Source organism: Micrasema longulum, unplaced genomic scaffold (assembly GCF_059751315.1).
Source record: "Micrasema longulum isolate JH-2025_06_02 unplaced genomic scaffold, ASM5975131v1 h1tg001830l, whole genome shotgun sequence".
In the NCBI taxonomy this organism is placed as follows: domain Eukaryota; kingdom Metazoa; phylum Arthropoda; class Insecta; order Trichoptera; family Brachycentridae; genus Micrasema; species Micrasema longulum.
The window spans coordinates 308,881-330,956 of NW_028279004.1; the positions used below are offsets into that span (position 1 = coordinate 308,881).

General features: G+C 31.2%; 2 protein-coding genes across 3 annotated transcripts in view; one reads left to right on the forward strand and one right to left on the reverse strand.

Moving 5' to 3' along the window:
- Positions 1-3,167, forward strand: part of LOC148273801 (2-acylglycerol O-acyltransferase 2-A-like) — an 18,348-nt gene extending 15,181 nt beyond the window's left edge. For both annotated transcript variants that reach the window (XM_088238176.1, XM_088238177.1), the window contains exon 6: positions 1,611-3,167. In XM_088238176.1, the coding sequence (XP_088094302.1) occupies positions 1,611-1,768 (158 nt within the window). In that variant the 3' untranslated portion in view covers positions 1,769-3,167. The remainder of the gene's footprint in view (positions 1-1,610) is intronic.
- cn (Kynurenine 3-monooxygenase cn) lies at positions 2,246-20,660 on the reverse strand. Its single transcript, XM_088238175.1, has 10 exons — positions 20,562-20,660; positions 17,187-17,256; positions 14,460-14,650; positions 13,388-13,436; positions 9,415-9,502; positions 5,825-5,996; positions 5,284-5,535; positions 4,516-4,752; positions 3,620-3,781; positions 2,246-3,423 (listed from the first exon to the last, which is right to left on the reverse strand). Exons 1-10 carry the CDS (start codon positions 20,628-20,630, stop codon positions 3,295-3,297), a joined length of 1,419 nt encoding a protein of 472 aa, XP_088094301.1. The 5' UTR covers positions 20,631-20,660; the 3' UTR covers positions 2,246-3,294.
- Between the last annotated feature and the right edge of the window lie 1,416 nt (positions 20,661-22,076).

The following is a 22,076-nucleotide window of genomic DNA, read 5'->3' on the forward strand; positions in this document are numbered from 1 at the left end:
GGTGGAGGGGGTGGGGTTTTTCTAATTATGGGGAACATTGATAGCAGGGGGTGAAGAATTTTCGAATATAATATTATTAATTAAAGTTTTCTCACAATTTTTTTTTTATATTTCAATATTTTCTAATTCATTCATTATTATACCTTTATTAGTAACAGAATGTAAAAGTTCAATTAAATGGGAATAAAACTTATGGTTTGTATCCAAAATATGGTTTGCAAATTCAGAAAAACTATAGTCCTTAAAATATAGCTTGATTAGAATAACATCTGTCAAACTAATTTAATTAGTGATGTGAAATTACTGATCACTGATCTAATCGATCTTATCAGTTATTCCATGCAATCATAAAACTCTGTTTCCGAAAATTGATATAAAAACGCAAAAACAAGCCTATTATAGTGTGTTTAACACAATTATTCACCAAAAAATGAGACATTTATACCTTTTTCATGAACAACATCAAATGAATATTTTTTTTCATTCGATCAATTTACATTGATCAATTTGTCCCATCTCTAACGTTTTTGCAAAATGATGTAACCTTGTAAGAACGTCGTTAATAATTAGGTTTAGTTTGGTTTTTTTTTAGTTTTAAAGCTGATTTTATATATTAATGTTGATTTACGTTTCAAGCATTGTATTAAAAAATAAATTTAACACGCCAGATACAAATGATTTTTCGTTTGTCAATATAAATAACTCCTTTGACGTTACTACAAAGTTATGTCGTCACTTTTTCTGACAACTGTCATTCTAATCATGTTACATTTTAAGGACTATAGGTGCTGATAGGGTCGGGTGGAAGGGGCAAGGCAATGTGTGGTGGAGGGGGTGGGGTTTTTCTAATTATGGGGAACATTGATAGCAGGGGGTGAAGAATTTTCGAATATAATATTATTAATTAAAGTTTTCTCACAATTTTTTTTTTATATTTCAATATTTTCTAATTCATTCATTATTATACCTTTATTAGTAACAGAATGTAAAAGTTCAATTGAATGGGAATAAAACTTATGGTTTGTATCTAAAATATGGTTTGCAAATTCAGAAAAACTATAGTCCTTAAAATATAGCTTGATTAGAATGACATCTGTCAAACTAATTTAATTAGTGATGTGAAATTACTGATCACTGATCTAATCGATTTTATCAGTTTTTTCATGCAATCATGAGACTCTGTTTCAGAAAAGTGATATAAAAACGCAAAAACAAGCCTATTATAGTGTGTTTAACACAATTATTCTCAAAAAAATACGACATTTATCTTTTTTCATGAACAAAATCAAATGAAATATTATTTTATTCGATCAATTTGTCCATCTCTAACGTTTTTTCAAAATGATGTAACCTTGGGGTTTTGGGTTTTACAACAATATGTATCATATTCGTGTACCGTACGTCCGAATACGGCAAATAAAACTAGACATTTTTAAGGGTTTTTGTTTTCTCAAAGAAACGAAACCAGTCAATATCTATAGTGCCATCATCCAGGGAGAAAATACGGGGATACGTTTTTACGAAGTAAAGTCGAACCGTGTTTCCTCTTTAAGATTCAGGCATTGATCCCTTAGAGATATCGTGTTATTATGGTTCTTTGATTTTTTCAGTTGGTAAGCCGATGGAGGTTGCCCTCAATTCGAATCCTTCCGAAGAGGAGGTAGACAGGGTTCACAAGCAGTTTATGGAAAATCTCAAAGACATGTTTGAGAAGGAAAAACACAAATACATTGAAAATGCTAAAGCTACACAGCTCATCATAGAATAATCACCAAATAATATTGCTCTAAAGAAAGATAAGGCTGTGAATTGTTAAAATAACACGTTATCGTATTATTTGATATTGTTATGGTATTTCCGTATTTTTATATTTTATTTAATTTAAATGTAAATATTGTTATAGGTATTTTAATATTTTCCTGATTTTAATCAAATGAAAAGGTGGTATTTTCGATTTTACGAATAATTTAAACTAAAACTACGAAACAGCTGTTTGTGTTATCTTATCTAAGAAAACTCGTTATTTAATACTTTTGAATATACATTTATTGTATATCATCGTTTATAGAGAGGCAATGAAAAATAATACACTATGATAATATGTCCATTATTCATCACTAAATGCCTAATCTTATTTTTTATTTACTAGTAAGTAATCAATCGAACCGTCATGTTTAAAAATAAGTACTTATTCAAGTAGGTACCAACCTTTTTTTTAATCTTAATCCTCTAGTTATCTTAAGACCACGTTATTTGTCGAAAATATAGGTATTGGAGCACACTCACTCATCTTCAAAAAAAATTCACACGTAGATCATTTTTTCGAATTCAGTTTTTTCGTATTAAAATCTACTGTAAATAATACTAAAATAATGAAGAATATTACTCCACAGCCTATTTACCCCGATAAACAAATAAATTCACTTCGACTCGACACAATCATTCAGATGATTTTGCCTGTCAGATGTGTTATTTCACCAATTTATTGTGATTAGTGATACCCAAATCTTGTTTTGTACTATGGCATGTAAGTGAAGAGGCCAAGATGAAAAGAGATAAACCACAAATTTTCGATTCTGAGATTAACATTCAAATATGTCAATAAAAATAATGATTTAAAATAATAAAATTTATCTGAAAAAAGGGTCTTAAAGAAAGTTTTTTAGTTCTTTCAAAAACTTCGATGGACCATAATTATTATTTAACTTGTAATAACCAGCAGCAAATAATAATTTTACCAGAACATAACAACACTTAACATAAAAACAAAATATCGTTTTGGCGGTTGTGTCTACGACTTTTTTAATTATTTCAGTTCAAAATATTAATATCGATTTTTTTTCTAAAAACTACAAAAAAGAGAAAACCCCTTCACAGTGAGAAATCCAGGTTATTGGGGCTGATCGAGTCGGCAATGGCCTTCCCTGGCCGCCTATTTTGTTTGGACAACGTCCTACCTAACACCTGTATAGTAAACCTGTTCATATCTAATAAAAAATATTTTTTCAAAGTTGAGTCTTAGAAATATATAAATAAGCTATTGAAAGGTGTACTTGTTTATTTATCCCACGCAATAATAAAATATTGCTGTTTGTCAATTACAAAAAAGCATGTGTATATTATGTATAGTATGTAACAATAAAATTAAATCCCAATGGAAAATCAAATATATTTTTATTTATTTTAAAAAATCACAAAATACATACACAACAACATAAGAAACAAAGAATAAATATGTCCTTTACAAAAATATTATTCAAAATAAATAATTGTGTATTTAATTTTGTATCTTCTTTACATGTAAACATCGAAAATTGTTTGTAAGGAAAATCCTTTGACGATAAGGTGTTTATAGCTGAAAATAAACACTCCAAAAACAGCTATGCCAGTAGTAGCAATACTTAGGAGAGCTCTATTCAGCATCTGAAAAAAAAAGAACTTCGAAGAAAAATAACATCCAAATCAAAACAATAAAAACAATAACACAATATTGTCATCATTCAAAATAAAATAAAATCATTACAAGAATTGGAAGTAAAATAATAGCTGTGGATTTTTGTAGGTTATAAGTCAACAACGAAATAAAATAGCAAGGAAAAATATAGAATGTACGGCATACCTTATCTTGCCACTCTCTATTGCTGATACAACTGCTGTACCCCATATCTGTAAAAGTAACGGAGTTGTATAGAGGAACCCAAACAGAGGGAAAAGCCCAGAATAAGAAATCATCCAATTTCTTCCTCCAGAGGTAAGAGCGTCTTGTCACGAGGTCTCGCATCTGAAACCAACCACAGAATTAATACACACAAACAGCATTACAAAATACTGCGAGGGGTCAAACCGCTTGATCACAGAATTGTCTCGGGAAGGGACAATACTGTCTTGTCACAGCTTCGGACCTATTTTCCTATTGTGAACAGAAATTTTAAGGACTGGACAATATTCTAAGAGATAGACGGGCAGGACTGGCTTGCCCCCACCACCGCGCGCGTCGCGTATATCCATTTTCACACGAGGACAATACAACATACAGGACAGTTCTGTCATGATCTGCCTTATAGGCAACAAGGATCATTCCAGGAGAAAATGGTCTGTTTACAGTGTTTTTATACAAGACATGCTTTAATTTTTATTTTATCATGAAGATAGGCCTGCAATTTTAGGTCATTGCAATAAAATCGATTTGTCTTTTTAAATGCGATATCCTTTCACTCATTTTGTATTCTACCATCTTATGGTTTGGTTGATATTCGTTTATTGCAAAAACTTTTGTGGAAAAACGGGAATGGAATTTCGAATCCTCGACTAGTTTCAGTAAAATAGTAGTTCACAGAAACACAGCCCGATTTATTACTGGGACTTGTGGATTCTTGTATTCATTTAGAAGGAAACGAACAACATTGAAATGATCCTTTGCCCAGAAAAGAGACGAGTGATTATAATATTAGGGTAGATCGGGAGACTTAATAAAACTCTACAAACTTGTATTTCGCCCCTTGTATAGGCACTAACCTCAACGTAGTTATACATGGCCAGGTCGCAAATAGCGTGTGCGTCCTTAGTTCTCTGGTCAGAGAAGTCTTGAAGTACTTTGGCTGGAGTTCCATCGTCCCCGGAGCGGCTGAGGAGTCTGTCCAGCAGTACACAATCCTCGAACCCGGCATTCATGCCTTGTCCGTAGAACGGTACCATGGCGTGAGCAGCGTCACCTAGCAAAATGGCTTTATCGGACACGTGATATGGATGGCACTGCAAAACAGTTGAAGTATGATTAGCGAAATTATACGGTAGGTACATCACACATCAGACCATTTTATCTATCGCGGTAGGCAGAGTGAATAAAATGCCACGCGGTTTTATTTTAACCACAGAACTGATTTTGATGTTGATATCTAACCCTAGCTACTTACGCTGTCGGTTCGAAGTTCAATTATGTAGACCTTCAAGATGACATATTTTTTTTATTAATCTGCTCGTGAGTGCTAATGTCAATTCTTCTTTGGTTATTATTCATTTTGGTTTTCGGTCACCATAATATATTATGCATAAATATTAATTAAGTTAAATCTTTAATTAACTTTTTCTACATGACTAAATCAGCTTGATGTTTTCCTCAATATTATTATCATCATTAGTAACTCATACATCGTATTCACAAATTCGCATTTCAAACGCTCGGTGGTTAGTTTTCCTCGTGAAATAAGTATATCCTGTATAATCAATTAATTAACTGGTCTCGTTAAATAAAAAAGTCGCAAATACTCAGCTTGTAAAACTTACCTTAATGGAAACAAGTGGCAGTGGTTTCCCTTTGAAGAAATCTTCAATTAGTTTATCTGAGCCAATAAGAGGAATAGCGTCAGGGAAATTAGCTTCGAAAAAAGCTAATAAGTTCTCCGGAGAATTCAGTCTTTTAAAGTTTGTGAAAGGCATAAACAGCGTAACAGTCCAAGATTTATCTTGGTTTGGAAGTGCTATCATCATAAATTCTCCCCGTGGCCAAATGTGGAGAAACATGTGAGGCATCGCGAACTAAAACACATTGATCAATTTACTATGATCAAATGTTGTTATAAAGTAGTACAAAATAATGTATAAAATGAATTTCATTGAGACACAATAAACAAACATCAAAACCAATACTGCAAAAGATAAAAAATGAAATACCATACAAAATTATGTACCAAGGTTTTTTTTATAAACGGTTTTCAAATATTGAAAATACTCGTATGGGGTTTGGTTTTCTTTTATTTAAGTTTTTTTTTTCAGCGATTTTAGACCAGTTGTAGGTATATTTTGTTTTTGATTAAGGAAAACATACTTCACCATGCTCGTTTGGAGGTATGCAGAGTTCTAGGTATCCATGTTCGATATAAGTCTGGCTGAAGTCAAATAATGGCTCTTTCATCATTTGCCTCCTAACAGTAGAGAAAGCTCCATCGGCTCCAATTATCAGGTCTGACATTACTTCCAAAGTGGAGCCGGTTTGAGTCCTACATACCACAAAAACAAATAATGGAGTAGTTTTTTAAATTATGATTTATATGCTTATGCCTAGAAACGGATACAATTATTATTACGAGGAATCCTAATTTTTTGATAGAGATTTTATGACAATACATAGATATTTTAAGAAGTATCTGAAAAAGAAACATACACAAAACTATGTATAATACAGAGCATCATCGACTACTTTCCGTATTAACGCGGATAAATAATAAAATAATACAGTTCTGGGTGTCAATCAGAAGTCAGGACGAGTGTTTTTGACTCAATGACAATGGCCAGTCTCATATTGTGTAATACTTATCCAGTATGTAGGTTCGGGTAGTCCTTGGGGTAAAAAAATAATTTCTTAATCTTCTTTGGGGCACCCTGTTATTTTGATCTACTCTGTGAAAAAAAAACTAGAAGTTATAGGAATTTTTAAACTTACTTTTAGGGTTTGCTACCACAACCTGCTTTTTTTAAAAAGAAAACATATGGGAATGAATAATTAAGGTCCATTACAAATTTATTTTTAGTTAATTTATTATATATTATAGTATACTATTTATGTTTAAGTAACATGTATTCTTGTCACATATATATACTTTATATTTGTATAATAACGATATTCAATTTCTTATATTTGATTAGCTAGGCATTTATAATTAAGTAGTTTCAGTTTTTCTTTTTAATGTTATTGTTTTATTAGTATAGGACTACTTATGCTCTAAAGAAAAAAATCTCCATCTTAAAACAGGCTGAGCCATGTTAGATGGAGACTATCATAAACAGAAAACACTCCGCTTTCATTTTACATCAATTCGTTTTATATAGATTCCCTATTAAAGTATGCATACAATTTTTTTGCAATAAATTTAAACAATAAAAAAAATAAAAAAATAAACAAGTGAATTATATTTACAGGAATTATGTTTTATAATACAATGATATAAATAAAAAAGTTATTAATAAAATAGCAATAATATGGAGGATAACGTAGCGAGGTAATAAGTCCGCCTTGTAATGAAATGGTTAACGTATTCACCTACGCCTATTATATTTGACGTCCCAGGTTCGATTCCTGCTAGGGTCCTTGTGAAATATTTGTCAAATGGTTTTACACTGCAACATTTCATTGTCCCTGGACTGGCAACTGTGGCGTAAGACTGATTATCTTATATTCATGTACTAGATCGGGGGTTCCCAACCTTTTTGTACTCTAGAGCACATTCTAAAATATCGGTGGGGTGGCGGGCACCACCTATTTTTAATCGACAAAATCCTTCCTTAAATTCTCATTTTCCCATAATTTATTTTCTTATATTCATAATTTATTTATAAATAATAAACAAAAATCTTTCAAAATAATAAAATTATTATTCGAATTGCATACACACAGAGAAATGTATTTACAAAACGTAAACAAAGTAAACAAAAAACACAAATACAGAGAAAACATTTTATAAAAAAATATTATGTCAATATGTCGATGTGATCTTTGACATTGCATATATTTGGCCAGTGCCTCATAATTGGGAGATTTATCGGCTCAGTTCATGGCGTTCGTTCACTTCGGGTTTTCTGCGTGTACAAGGAGTGATGTACAAAAAATAGCACTCCCCGTTCCAGGCTAGCGTGAAGAGTGCATTCTGGCATGTCGCTAGACAAGTTGCGACAAGTACTGTCAGCAAAGGAACCACTCATACCTACCATATCGCAAACATACGAACGTATTTAATGCACACACAAAAATTAAAACTATAACAAATAAATAAAAACAATTCACATCACATGTTTATGAAAAACTTCTGTATCTGACGAATAGTGGCGGGCACAGATGAATCCATGGAATCTCAGTACTAGATGACCGAGATATGCAACATTTATCGTAGTTAAGCAATTCAATAATATGATGCCATGACTCGTTGATAATTATTCAAATAGTTACTTCTAAGGACTTTGCTAATTGAAAAGGCCATTAAAAAACGAAAAAGAAGAATGATTGCGTCACGCAAATGTGAGTTTTCTGTCACCATAAACCTTGTCAAAATGATTTTATGTTCCCTATAATATCGCGGACTCAGGTAATAGAGATCCGAGGTTCGATCCCTGTTTTAAATCAACTTGTTTTCCGTATTATAATAGTGAGTTACTTTACGCATTATAATATCCCCTTCCGAAATAAAAATATCTGGGTATACATAAAAACGAAAATACCTCTAAAAAATGTTTACATATTAGGTGTAAACATAAGTTTTGTGAGTTTTTTTTCCAAAATAAAAAATGATCGTCGTAAGTAAAACAAAATGGTCAAGGTTAAACGTCATTCGAAAGAAAATATTCAGCTCTACAAGATATAGTGTTTATTTTAACGTAACATGTTTTATTATATTTGATTGCGAGCCTTCAAAATGGAATGTCAAATAGACGAAAGTGAGCATTTTCGTCTCCCTTTCTGTTCGCGTTCAATCGAGGGAATAAAGCTATCAATGCTACTCGCGATATTTGCACAGTGTACGTCGAAGATGCTATGAATGAAAGGACAGCCCGTCGATGGCTTTTGGCGTTTTAAAGACGGTCGGACGATTTAAGATGGCGGTATACAGTCATGTAACTAAAATTTATCTGCTCAGCCAATTCTACGGTGGTTTGAAAGGAATTTTCATTAATAATCTGGTTTAAGCGGTCCTCGTCGAAGTTCGATGGTCGTCAGGAATGCTTGAAACGCAAAAAATCTTAGGCGAGCTGTCCTTTCATTTAAAGCATCTACACCGTACACTTTGCAAATATCGCGAGCAGCTTTGGTAGCTGTATTCTCGCGAACGCGAACAGAAAGAAGTGTAGAAAAGGCTCACCTTCGTCTACTAGACATTCCGTTTCGAAGGCGTGTAATTAAATAAAATAATACACGTAAATTAAAAGCAAACACAATATCTTATAAATAAGAACATTTTCTTTCAAATGACATATTTACCTTCACCATTTTGTTTTAGTTTTGGTGCTCATTTTTTTAAATATAAATAAAAAAACTGAAACAATTTATGTTAACACTCAATAGTTGAATTTATCGAAGTTATTTGACCAATGTTTTTTTTATGAACAAACATAATTTAATATCAACTTATGTATTTTTTTCTGACTAAAATAAGTTTTTACAATTTTAACTTATTGAAATACAGGAGTATTTGATTTTTTAAATTCAATAATAGTCCTCATATAAGTATCGTCGATATCAATATCAACAATTATTCAATATTATTATATAATATAAGATAATGCGTTAAAGTGCATCATATTATTATAATATATTTATAATAAGGATAATGTATTTAATTAAATTAAATTGGCGTTGATGGATTGATGCTGTGAAGATGTTCATAGTTAACATTATTGTAATTATTTCCCTAGAATAAAAGTACTTACAGCATGAATACCAGACGTCCTTGTTCCAAGTTAGCATTAACCAGTTTGTGGTTGAAGTAAAGGGTGACATTCAAATACTTCTCCGTTTCTGAAACATGATTTACATTTTATACACTTAGTAAACACACTCATTTTAATGATACGAAAAAAAAATATTTGATCGTTTTAAATCAATCAACTGGTTTCCCATTTTCTAATACCATTATTAATCTGCCGCCATAAGAAAGAAAAGAAGGATGTTTTTTACAGAAAACAAAAAAAGGAGAAAATAAATATTTTGTAACTCGGAGATTGAAAAATTTGCTGTTTGAAAAATACTACAAAAATTAAGTATTTTATTATGCGACAGTGTGTATTATGGTTTGTCCTAACGGAATATATATATTAATTCTAATAAATTTCACGTTATGTATTAAAAAATTAACATTTTCATCTTCTTTTTAGTAAAAAAAATACAAGAAAATATGTTATACTTCAATGAAAAGACGTTTCTAGCTAGGAACACCCTTTTTATTTAGTAATTAAGTAAACGTCTTTCTTTTTTAGTGTTAATATGCCAATTGATTCTACTCAACTAAATAAAATAGACGTTACTGGCCATTTACTGCTTTTCTAACTAGTAACGCCGACCTAATAATCAATTAACTTCGAAATTACCAGCGGATCTTCAATTTATTTGAAAATGAGTAGGAACATTCATTTCAGATGTTTTTAAAAACGGAATAGAAGAAAAAATAAGTATTTTAATCAGTCTTTAACAATTATGTACGTTTATATTTAGTAATCTTCAAAACTTTTTGCAGTTTAGTCTCATTTATTAGTGAAAATATTAGGGTTGTGGTTATTTTAGGAAGATAGATGTTTTTTTAGTCGATGCGTATTTTTTTTCCTGATTTCGAATATGTATTCAACTCATTTTCGAGAAAAATGTTAAATGCGTCCTTCTTTCTTATGACGGCAGCATTGACCAGCGATGCCAACCTCCATCATGCAAATACGCAAATGGATTCTTTTAAATCAAACTAAATGACACCCCCTTGGACTAATAACTAACGCTTGCCTGATGCAAGGAGAGTTCCGGATTCGATTTCCAGTGAGATCACAATAATTTACGTAATCTTTTACGTTTATCGTAATTCTAAGATTAATGATAAAACAATAACTACTAATCGCTGAATTAGGTTACTAAATTTGAGCAGACAATAGTTATAGGTGATAAAAACGTTTCATTATTATTAAGTTATCTGCTGATATTCTATTAAATACTATGAAATTATAGAAACTATTAAATTTGAAGAGAAAAAACATAATTTTCATTTTTAACTTTGAAAATAACCGGTAATCACTATTCACCAATTAAGACTAAGTAATTAACGTATGTATGTATTATGTGCCACGTGTGACCAAAGGATAAGTAGTTTTAATAAAACAAATGGCAAAAAAAGTAGCTTTCTGATTAAACAGAAAAAAGTTAACGTTTGGTTTAATTATTTATAAGTGGATTGCCTATATTGGGGACAAATAAATAGTAAAAATCGGCAGAATGTCGATCAAATTCGGCAGGGTTGGCAACGCTGTTTCTGACCACCAATGGCCACAAAATTGTAATACACGTCTACAATTATTTTCTTAAAAGAAAACACAAGTCTTATTACTAAATGTGTTCATGGTATAACTATGTAGTTTCTCCTATTAAGCGGTTTGGGTAGGTAGCAAGAAATTGCCACAATAATCTTAACCATATCACATTGGTCAACACTTGAGCTGCCAGTACACGGCTCCGATCACAATAGGAAGTTAACAGTTAAATAAATTGTCTATTGCGATTTGTCATTTTTCAAAATTTGAGAAGATGTGCGATCTTGATATATTTAATGACTCAGCTCTCCGCTACAAACGGAAGCTGAGTCTCATTTACAATAATAATATTTAGCCTCTTTTAACAATATTTAGCCCCGATTAATAACATTAGCCTCTATCAATAATATTTAGCCTATTTAAGAAAAAATAAATTAAAACCAACACCACATTTCACACAAAAAGAGTCATGCGTTAAACATATTCTTGTCACTTTTTGTGGTCCTGTCAGAAATTGTATTATACAGGGTGTTCTCTAAATCCTGTCACATCCGAAACCACGATGATCAGTATGGGCAAGAAGACATATAAGCATATTTAAAACAATATTAAGAATGAAGAATTAAAAATATTAAAAAAAAAAATAAAAAACAAATGGTTGCTGACTTCTGCCGGAGAGAAGCGAAGGGGGTTTGGCCGCGCGGTTGACAGTGTATCCCTCCTCCTCGTTTCTCCCCCGCAGAAGCAAGCAACCAGTTATTTTATTTGATATTTTATTTGTGTAAGCTTTATTCGGTCATAAAAAATATTTGAATGGGCCAATATGTCTTCTTGCTCATACTGATCATCGTGGTTTCGGATGTGACAGGGTTTAAAGAACACCCTGTATATTGTGCGTAAGCTGTGTTTTTGGTAACAAAGCTGTAATAAAACCAATATAGCACTGTGTGCACAACAATAATCTTAAATAAAAATAATATAAAATCGAATTTTTCGTACGAAAATGCGTATATTTGTGTAAAAATTTAAAGAATCTTTGATGGTGATCTATATTAAACATGTTTCGAGACATATTGTATATGAATATTCAATTGTTCTAACTGAAAATTCGACTTTATTTTAAAGACAATTGAAGATAACTCTTTTACCTTCCCTTTGCAAAATACGGGTCCTGGGCCCCGATTACAATGAGAAGTTAACAGATTAATGGAATATTATAGAAGAAAAAAAAATAGTTGAAATAATTTAAGTATGGTGCATAAAGTATAAATAACTCAAATATAAAAGTACTCAACAAAATACCCGCAACAAAATACCCGTTTAAACGATATTGAAAAATAAAACGAAACATCAAAATATACAAAGCGGAAATACAGAAAAGTACAGGGAAGAAAATATCTAAGAAGAAAATGCAATATTGATTTGTATCTGCGAGCATGTTGACATGTCATTGCCTTTTACAAAACCACCTCCAGTGCATAATATTATGTAATGAAAGATGCAAAGTAAAACCACACGCGGTATCATATTACAGGCGACACCCTGCCTCAGGTATACTTTACTTACTATGTAGAACACCTAATATCAAATAGCTTGTCCTGTCTAACATGGTTATATTAACTCGACCCTCAAGGGCTTCTCCGCGTTTTAGTTTTCAAATAAATCAATATTTTAGTGGCACCCTAAATACAATAATTGATGAAATCGTGACGTTTCAAACATTTTAGTTTAGGGGCCAGTTGCTCTGAAAAAAATTCAGTGCAACCGCACCAAAAAAAAATATGGGGCAGTTGCACCAAAAAATAATAGGGGCCAGTTGCATTAAAATAAATTAAGGGCTAGTTGCACAAAAAAACGGCTAATTGCGCCAAAAAAATAGGTTCAAAGTTGTTACGTTTTTATTAATCATATTTAAATTGTTGTTTTCTTATTTATTTATTAAAACTTTAAGTACACAAAAAACATACGCACTTAAGCGGGTTTATTGCTGAAAACAATATCTTCTAGCCAAAAAAAAAAACTGCAGCGTAGTTCGTTCATTTGTTACAAAAAGGGAAGGTTATCAGTCTTACGCTCTGTCTATATCAATATTTCACGTCCGCCATGCCAGGAACGAGCCCAAGACTTCAATAATGGTAGGCAAACGCGCCAACCACTATACACAACGAAACAGACTTATATCCGCTCGATTTTCGTTTTCATGATTTTTGCCTGACGGCAGCCATCGAGCAAAATTCGATTGGGGTATTTTGTTTTACAGGCTAATCAATAAAAAAAACAAAAGAACTCATATACAAAAACCCATAAAGCAAATTTCACAATACAAATATCTATTTATTGTTCATTTTTATATGCATCAAAAGGAAATAATTAAAACGGAAAGAAAATCACTTACCCGTTAGCAATATTTCATTCAGAAATCTTCTTCCCACTGAACTAATACACTGTAATTAAAGAAAACCCAATTGAATTACAATCATCAAGTTCACATTTTATTATTTATTATTTTTTTACAAAATGCAATAGTTAAATTAATTGCGTTAGAAAATTGTATAATCAGAGAGAAATATTTCGGGAAATATGTTTAATTCCACAAAAAAAAAAAATTGGAATTATTTAATGATATTGATTTCTGTTGACGGTTTAATTATACATATATTTTTAAATAAATAAATGCGGTCAAAAACATTGGAGCATAGCATTGCCAAAAGATCTAAAAAGTTTTACATTTTGCGTAATAAATTGATAGTGACCGACCGAAACAAAATTTCTAGCAAAAACCGAAACTGAATTTCGGCTTCTGTTCTAGTTTCAGCCGAATCCGAAACCGATACTTATTTACATAAGTTAAAAGCCACTTCAAAACGCCCAAAATTAGACGTTTTTAGTTAATTGATATAATACGCAATTTAAATAAAAGGTATAAATGTAACGGTTCGTTGTTATGTTTTACACATAACTTATATGTAACAGTTATTCAATGTACGCTATTGGAACTTTAGTAACTACTTTATGGTAATTCCTTTAGAATTACAAAAATGTAAACATGAAAGATTTTAGAATATAGATTATATAAAACATTTAAGTTTGTAAGTGAAAATTCTTGATGGAAGTTCATTGTAATTTATTATATAAATAAGACACGAGTGATACTTTAATCCACAAATTAGGAATATCCAGTGACCGGTTTCATCGCTTTCGCGACATCTTCGAGACTGGACTTCGAGACTGGATATAGATTATATGATTTAAGATTTTAGACTTGTTTTTTTTATTTAGAAATTATAATCAACAAATAACAAAACCAGTAAAAATTAGTTTAAAAAATACATGGAATTTAGGCAAAAATAAAAAAAAATCGCTTTTAGGCGACCAGTTCAATATTTTTCTTCTTATAGTCTTTTGACTGGTAATTCTGGGATGTCTAATAAATGAACTGGACGATCGATACAATTTATCGTAGTTACCTGGTTGGTTCTACTGTCATATGGTATTGTCTTCCTCTCTCCACTCTTGCTGTGTATCATCCGGCCAGACATCGGTAGGCCGTGGTTCCTGAGGGCCCGCTCGAGCCCCACAGCCCGGAGAGCCGAGACCCCCCGAGCCGAGAGAGACAGGTTGATAGAGCGCCCCCGTACGTGCGGCGTGAGACGGATATCTGACGGAAATTCCTCGTTCTCAATGCTCAAACTCATTTAGAGACAGTCAAATTGTAACATTTTCAAATACCTATTTCACATTGTGTATACTATTTTTTTTATTTATTTAATTGAGACACAAATCCCAACTCCATGGAACTGTGTTAAGTTGGGACGAATATATGTATAACACTTAACAAACAATATCACCATATATACGAGTATTGTACAGAACAAAAACATAATTAAAAAATACATGGCGTATCAACATATGAAAGAAACATGCAATAAAAAAAAAACATTTTTTTACATTTTTTATTTATTTTAATTTTTTCAAGTTACAAATACAAAAAAAAACTATCACATCAACACGAAAAAAAATCTCACAAAGGCATGGCCTGTGTGTGGGTAAACATTTTATTTTTAATTGAAATAAAGGCTACGTGAAGAATACGATAGATATAAAAATTTAAAAAAATAGTGCTGATATTAGAACATAATTTTTTGTCACTAAATGAGAAAATTTTATTATAATAAAAATATATTCTATGAATTAAAAAAAGAAGCTGTTTAAATATGTTTTTTTATCCATAATTTCAGCAAAAATTTAAATCGAAATATATTTAAATAATTCATCTTTGACATATTGTCCTTATGAAATGCACTGAACAGTTTTGAAGCTATGAAAAATGAGTGTCTTTGCCTGAGTCTAGATTTGCAATAAGGTAATTTCAAGTAAACTATTCAATCTTTGACTAGATCTATTAATTTTTTTAGGAAATGAATGTTGGGGCACAAAAACATATTTTAGACATTGCTGGCAAAAGATTTCTTGTAGCTTCAGCTTGCTGAAATAATTGGTTGGTCTACACACCAGTCCGTGCAACAGTAAAAACAATGGGTTTCTCCGGGTAAAAGTACTCCAAAGCATCCGAAAACGCAACAATCGGCGGGAAAGGTTATGGTCTCCGTAATTTGGGATGCGCATGAAGTAAAATTCATTGACTTTCTTGAAAAGGGTAAATCCATAACTGGCGAATATTATTCATCATTATTTAAAAGTCATAATCGCAAAAAGACGGCCGCATTTGAAGAAGAAAAAAATCTCTATCATCACGACAATGCGCTTGCTCATTTATCGTTAGTTGCGCTAGCAAATTTGTACGAAATCGGGTTTGAATATGTTCCTCAGCCACCGTATTTGCCAGACCTGGCCCCCAACGACTTCTACTTGCAGGCTTATTCTGTCACAATTTCGTTTCGTGAGTTCGTTTGTTCATCATATATCCATCTTACTTACTCTAACGCAATTAAAATTGTATTTCACTTTCATACTATACGAATGAAAAGATGGCTCACGGGTAAGCGATTTTACTCAAATGAGGAACTCATAGCTAAAACTGAGGCCTATTTTGGAGAACTACTTTTTGGACGGAATAAAAAAGTTAGAAAATAGTTAGACAGGCTGTATTGACTTAAAAGGAATGTACGTTGAAAAATAAAACTGAACTAAGAAGTCTAGGCATCTACAGAGGTTATGACCTGTCGTTGGCTGGTTTAAGAGGACACTTTACACACAGTGTAACATTCACCATTCTGTCTATATTTAAAAATGTATTTTCCTCCAATTCCTTCATCTGTTAATGTTTGTGGAATTCTTTAAGTTTCTTTTAGCTTTAGCTCTTTGAGCTGAAACTTTTATTGATGTGGGTGAAATTCATTTGATTGAATTAAAAACCAAATTCAGCCAAAAAAAAATTTCTTGTTTCACTAATTTAAAACTTTTTGTCATCCTATAGTCCTTAAAATAAAGCTTGATTAGAATGACAGTTGTCAGCCAAAGTAACGACATAACTTTGTAGTAACGTCTAAGGAGTGATTAATATTGACACACGAAAAATCATTCGTATCTGGCATGTTAATTTTTTTTTTAATACAATGCTTGACATAAATCGACATAATTACATAAAATCAGTTTTAAAACTAAAAAAACTCAAATAAACCTAATTACTAACGACGTTCTTACAACGTTACATCATTTTGCAAAAATGCTAGAGATGGGACCAATTGATCAATTTAAATCGATTTAATAAAAAATAATTAATTTTATGTTTTCATGAAAAAAAAGTATAAATGTCTTATTTTTTGGTGAATAATTGTCAAAAAACACATTATAATAGGCTTGTTTTTGCGTTTTTATATAAATTTTCGGAAACAGAATATCATGTTTGCATTAAAAAACTGATAAAATCGATTCGATTGGTACATGATCAGTGATTAGTAACTTCATATAACTAGTGACACTAGTTTGGCAGCTGTCATTTTAATCAAGCTATATCTTGAGGACTTAATATATTTTACTATATATAATATTGTAAATATTTTCTAGGTGCGTAATTTAAACTGTATGAATTTGAAGAAAATCTAAATATTAACAATACTTAAGTGATAATGAATTAAACGTCATTTTACTAATAACGTTGTAAAATCTTTTTTGTAGTACCTACTACAAATCGGACGATATCGGGAAAGCGATGATAGAATTGGTTCACTCACCTTCTCTGTACTCATAAAGGTGAACATCGTGTCCCTTTCTGGCTAGAAAAAGAGCTGCCAATGAACCCACCTAAAAAAATATAAATATTTTTTTTATACGAATCATTTAATTTAAGTTTTTTTTGTAATAATGGTTTTGTATTTTGTATTTATTTTTATTTAAGAAGGCAAACATGAACAGAAAACATAAAAGGAAAATAATGAAACCCACTAAACCGCGAAACCGGCTTGTCAGCAGGTTTCTTATTTTTCTTTACAAAGAAAAAAGTTAAAGAAATTATATTAATTTAAAAAGTAATATAAAAAAATGTATAAACAAAAATTTAAATAGATGACTATTAACATAAAATAATAATCAATATAAAGCCGTGTTACATATTAGCCATTTATTTTTTTTTTTTCTTAAAAGTTTTGTCAACATTTTCTTTCAAGATATGCTTAGGAATCTTATTGAAAATTTTTGGAATTGTGTAATCAAGTGTTCTTTACAAACTTGTTTACAAACCTCGGTACTGACAAACCTTTACGTTGTTCTAGCCTTGTATTATGTAATATACATGTTATGTACCTTTTCTGGTAGTTACTATCAAATCAATTTCTCCTAGTAACAAATTTGAGCCAAGGAATTGCATTTACGGACAGGCACCCTTGATTTTTAAAAAGTTCGGGTACCTCTTCCTTATCGATTCTAGCTGCTCTGTTGATTGATTTAAGAACCAAGTTCTGTAAAAATTGCTTTTTTTTATGTTGATTTTACAAGAAAGGCCCCAATTGGTACATAATAATTGATTCGCTAATGATTGATAAATAAGTCATAATGTTTTTATTGGAACAAAATAAAAAATGAGTGCTATTTAAAAGATAAATAAAAGAAAAGTGCTACTTTAATCCACAAAAATTGAATAACGAGTTAGTGGTTTCATAGCTTTCGCGACATATTCGAGACTAGTATCATTGTTTTAAAATTCAAAATATTTATACAGACTCATTACGGGTATAGATTTCAAAATAATACGAATATAATCGTAAATAACTTATTTTTAACTGAAAGACTCTATACTATTTTATTTTCACTCGTATTTTATTTATTATATTATAAATAATTAACTTCTACCAAGAATGATCATTGAAAACTTCAATGTTTAGTTAGTGAATGAATGAATGTTAGTCTAAAATATGAAAAATGCAATGAAAACGAGAATACATTTTTAAGACAACTCCATAGTTTTTTTTGTAGTAATAAGTGAACGTAAAAGAAATTTGTAAAATATATCATTATCATCATCATCAAATTCGCACGTATCAGGTACCACCAGTCGAGGGACAAAATACTCATTTCATATCAACTTTCTGAGAAATCGAACCAGGGACCTCAATCACGGTAGGCGATCGCGTCTTTTCCTCTTTTTACCCTTTCAGGATTTTTACCTGAGAGCAGCCATCGAGTCTAGGACTCTGGTACTATTTTACACACATAAATGTATTCTAGGTTTGCGCGGACATAGAAAATATAAAAGTTGTGTATAAAATACAGAAGCAATTTCTTTTTTTCGGTTTTTTTAAATAAATTATTTCAATTTCAGATATTTTTTTATAATAAGAATGCATGTATGTGTGGGAAGCAATAAATGTATGTTAATAATAAAAATAATGAAAAAAATACAAAAGGCAATCATGAAGCTTCGCATATATAATATTATTTAAAAAAATAATAATTTATAAATGTATTTATGTATATCCGCATGGCTATATGTATGTGTGTATGTGTATATACGTGTATGTATGTATGTATTTATATATGTATATATGTATGTATATATGTATGTATGTGTGTATGTATATGTATGTGTATGTATCAATATATGTATGCTAGTAAGTTTATATTTTATTCGTCTGTTCTTTCTTTGAATTTGTAAATAATTATTATGTATTAAAATGTAATTGCCTAGCTTGGAACGGGGTTCTTGTTAGCTGGGCAAAGTGTACAAAAAATATGTAATATTATAATGTGTTTAAATAAATATGCCTATATTACCATGGGAATTGTCTGAACACAGGAACCAAATAGGGTCTATTCAAGTTTATTTATTATTTTTATTTTTAAATAGGAAAAAAATTACGGTGGAAATAGTACCTATATTTATTTCGTGCGACGTCGGATAAAGTTTCTATAAAGGTTTAAAATATGCATATTTTGAATTATTCGAAAACGAGACGTTATACGCCCTGTGGGACAAACGGCACGTATGACGTTTTGGCACCAAACTTGTACGCAATCTTTATTAGAAACCCAGTCGACGCGTGACGTCGAAATGACGTGATTCCATCTAAGACCCGTTTTATATGTGCTCATTTTTAAACCCGAAAAATTACAAATAAAAACTCGATTTGAAAACATTGAAAGTTACATCATTAGAATCATAAAAAATCCGCACTTAATATTTATTATAATTTTAACGTTATTGCTAACTTAGTAAAAATACCCTATTGTGCTAGACCCGGAAGCGTATCTAAATAAATATATTAAGATGATAGGCGGTGACTGCGAATTTTGATGGATGGGTATTTAAACATAGTTTTTTTGTCACTATCTCGCAGATGCCTCCCCAATATTGTGCGAAAAAGTTCTCGGTGTAATTCCGGGGAAAATATAGCAATGAATTAATAAGATAAAACGTTTTTCCGTATTTTTTTAAACAAATTTATCTTATCTCTGACGTCAATCGAGATATAAAGTCGTAACAGTTTACAGCTATAGTTTCAGTACTTTTAAAGAGGATATTATGCGTGTGTCTGACAATTTTGATGTATATGTATTTAAACATTGTTTTTCTGTCACTGTCTCGCGAATGCCTCCCCGTTATTATGCGGAAAATGCCTCTCTTCCGTACCTCAAAACTGAACCGATTATTTTTATTTTGTGAGAAAGAGTTTCAAAATATAATTTTCTGTGCCGATACTTTCTCAGTTTTCCAAAATTATTCACCATATTTGTAAACCGTACTTCCGAAGACGGCAGATAAAACTGGGCGCTTTTATAGGTTTTTGGATAATCCTAGCTCCCATAAGAAACAATTTATCAAGAAAGCAACACGAAAGAGACACTCCAATAGTAAATATCTATAATACTCTGGTGCCATGTGGATTTTTGCACATTCGTTTATATGAAGAAAAGGAAGACCGCGATTCCTTTTAAAAAATGGCCACTAAGGTTTGACTATCTGAAACGAATGGCAGTTGGAAAAAATGTAACTGAAATTTATTTATTTATGGCAAGTACATTTTAACGATAGCCTATGATGACTAGGAAAGACTTAGAATAATAAATCTCGAAATAAAGGGCAGATAAAAATATTTTTTTTATTTTGAACTTACAAGTCCACCTCCCACGATAGCCACACGCAGTTTCTTAGTGTGTCCATTCCTTGCACCGTTCTGCTCCATGTCTGATGATGAACTGCTTTCAACTACCTCCAGCACTCTTCACTTCACTACATCACTCCTTACTCTACTCACCATGTATGTATCCGGAACCTTCAGGGGTTAACAATCTTTTCCATCAAAATGCTTGTATTATATATCTTTATTTACTGCACACCAAAAATTACTGCGCAAGTTCATTCTAATTGTATTACTAACACTAGTATTTAGTCAAATAAATTACCTATACCCTGTTCGACGTGACTGGCCCTCGTTACACGTGCTCGCCACGAGCCCAATGCGTGGAATTACGTGGAATATGGTCCGTCTAGACATTCAAGGGTCCGTTTTACAGATTTAGCTAAGTGTGTAATATCGAAATAAAAAATATTTCAATGACTGGAAATAAATTAAATTATTAAAACTGTAATTTTGGAATAATCATTCATCATTATTTTTTCCCATTGTTTATGTTTGCAATAACTATATACCTACATTTTTGTTTATTAAAAAATATCAATATTTAATAATACCTACGAATATTTACGATTAACAATAATAAATTAAAGAAATAAAAGACGAGTGATACTTTAATCTACACATTTGGAATATCCAGTGACCGGTTTCATCGCTTCAGTCAGACCAGTCTCGAAGATGTGAAAGCGATGAAACCGGTCACTGGATATTCCAAATTTGTGGATTAAAGTATCACTCGTATTTTATTATATGTCTTTTATTTCTATAATAAATTACCTATACAATAAACTTCCATCAAGAATTTTCACTTACAAACTTAAATGTTTTATTAACAATAAGGCTTTAACAACTAATCAAGTATATTGCCATTTTCATGGTTCTATAAAAGAGGATACGATAGAACGACACACCGCCAAAAACGAAAAATTTGACTATTCATACATATTTTCTACATATACATTTGAAATAAGAAATCAGTTACAAACTGTTGATTTTTTTAATATCATCTTCAAAGCCTTATGGAACAAAAGGTGCTGTAAGATAAAAATAAATGCAGCTTATCTCAACTATAACCTATAAGGTAAGGCGATCGATCTCACACTTCAGGTGCTAGTTTAATAATGATAAAATATTACAGTGTGATACGACCCAATTAACAATTGTTTTATGTTGACCATCTCAGGAATTCAACCCGGAGCTTCTATCCAATGGCGAACGGTCGATATAAGCGATTATGCACAGCTTCCTATTATATCTTATTATCGATATTAATGTTTTATTCTAATAGTATTTATGGAAAAATAAACATATTATTGCCAGCGATTTTATTCCACTCGAAAAATATCAGGATGAAAGGAAAAATACTTTTCATTGATAAGTAGGTACCAATGTACTTGTTTGTAATTAAATTCCTAAACTAAAAACGGTTAATATTCAAATATTGAATTTAAGTAGGTACCTGTGTATGGTTGAATTCCAAAACATATAATATAT

What these genes read in the sequence shown, in the direction of transcription:
- cn (XM_088238175.1), bottom strand. Translation starts at nt 20,630, where the DNA reads ATGGAGCAGAACGGTGCAAGGAATGGACACACTAAGAAACTGCGTGTG. An exon ending in CTCCAAACGAGCATGGTGAA is followed by an intron (nt 5,536 to 5,824) that starts GTATGTTTTCCT and finishes AATGTGTTTTAG; the next exon opens with TTCGCGATGCCTCACATGTT. An exon ending in CCATGTATAACTACGTTGAG is followed by an intron (nt 3,782 to 4,515) that starts GTTAGTGCCTAT and finishes GGTTGGTTTCAG; the next exon opens with ATGCGAGACCTCGTGACAAG.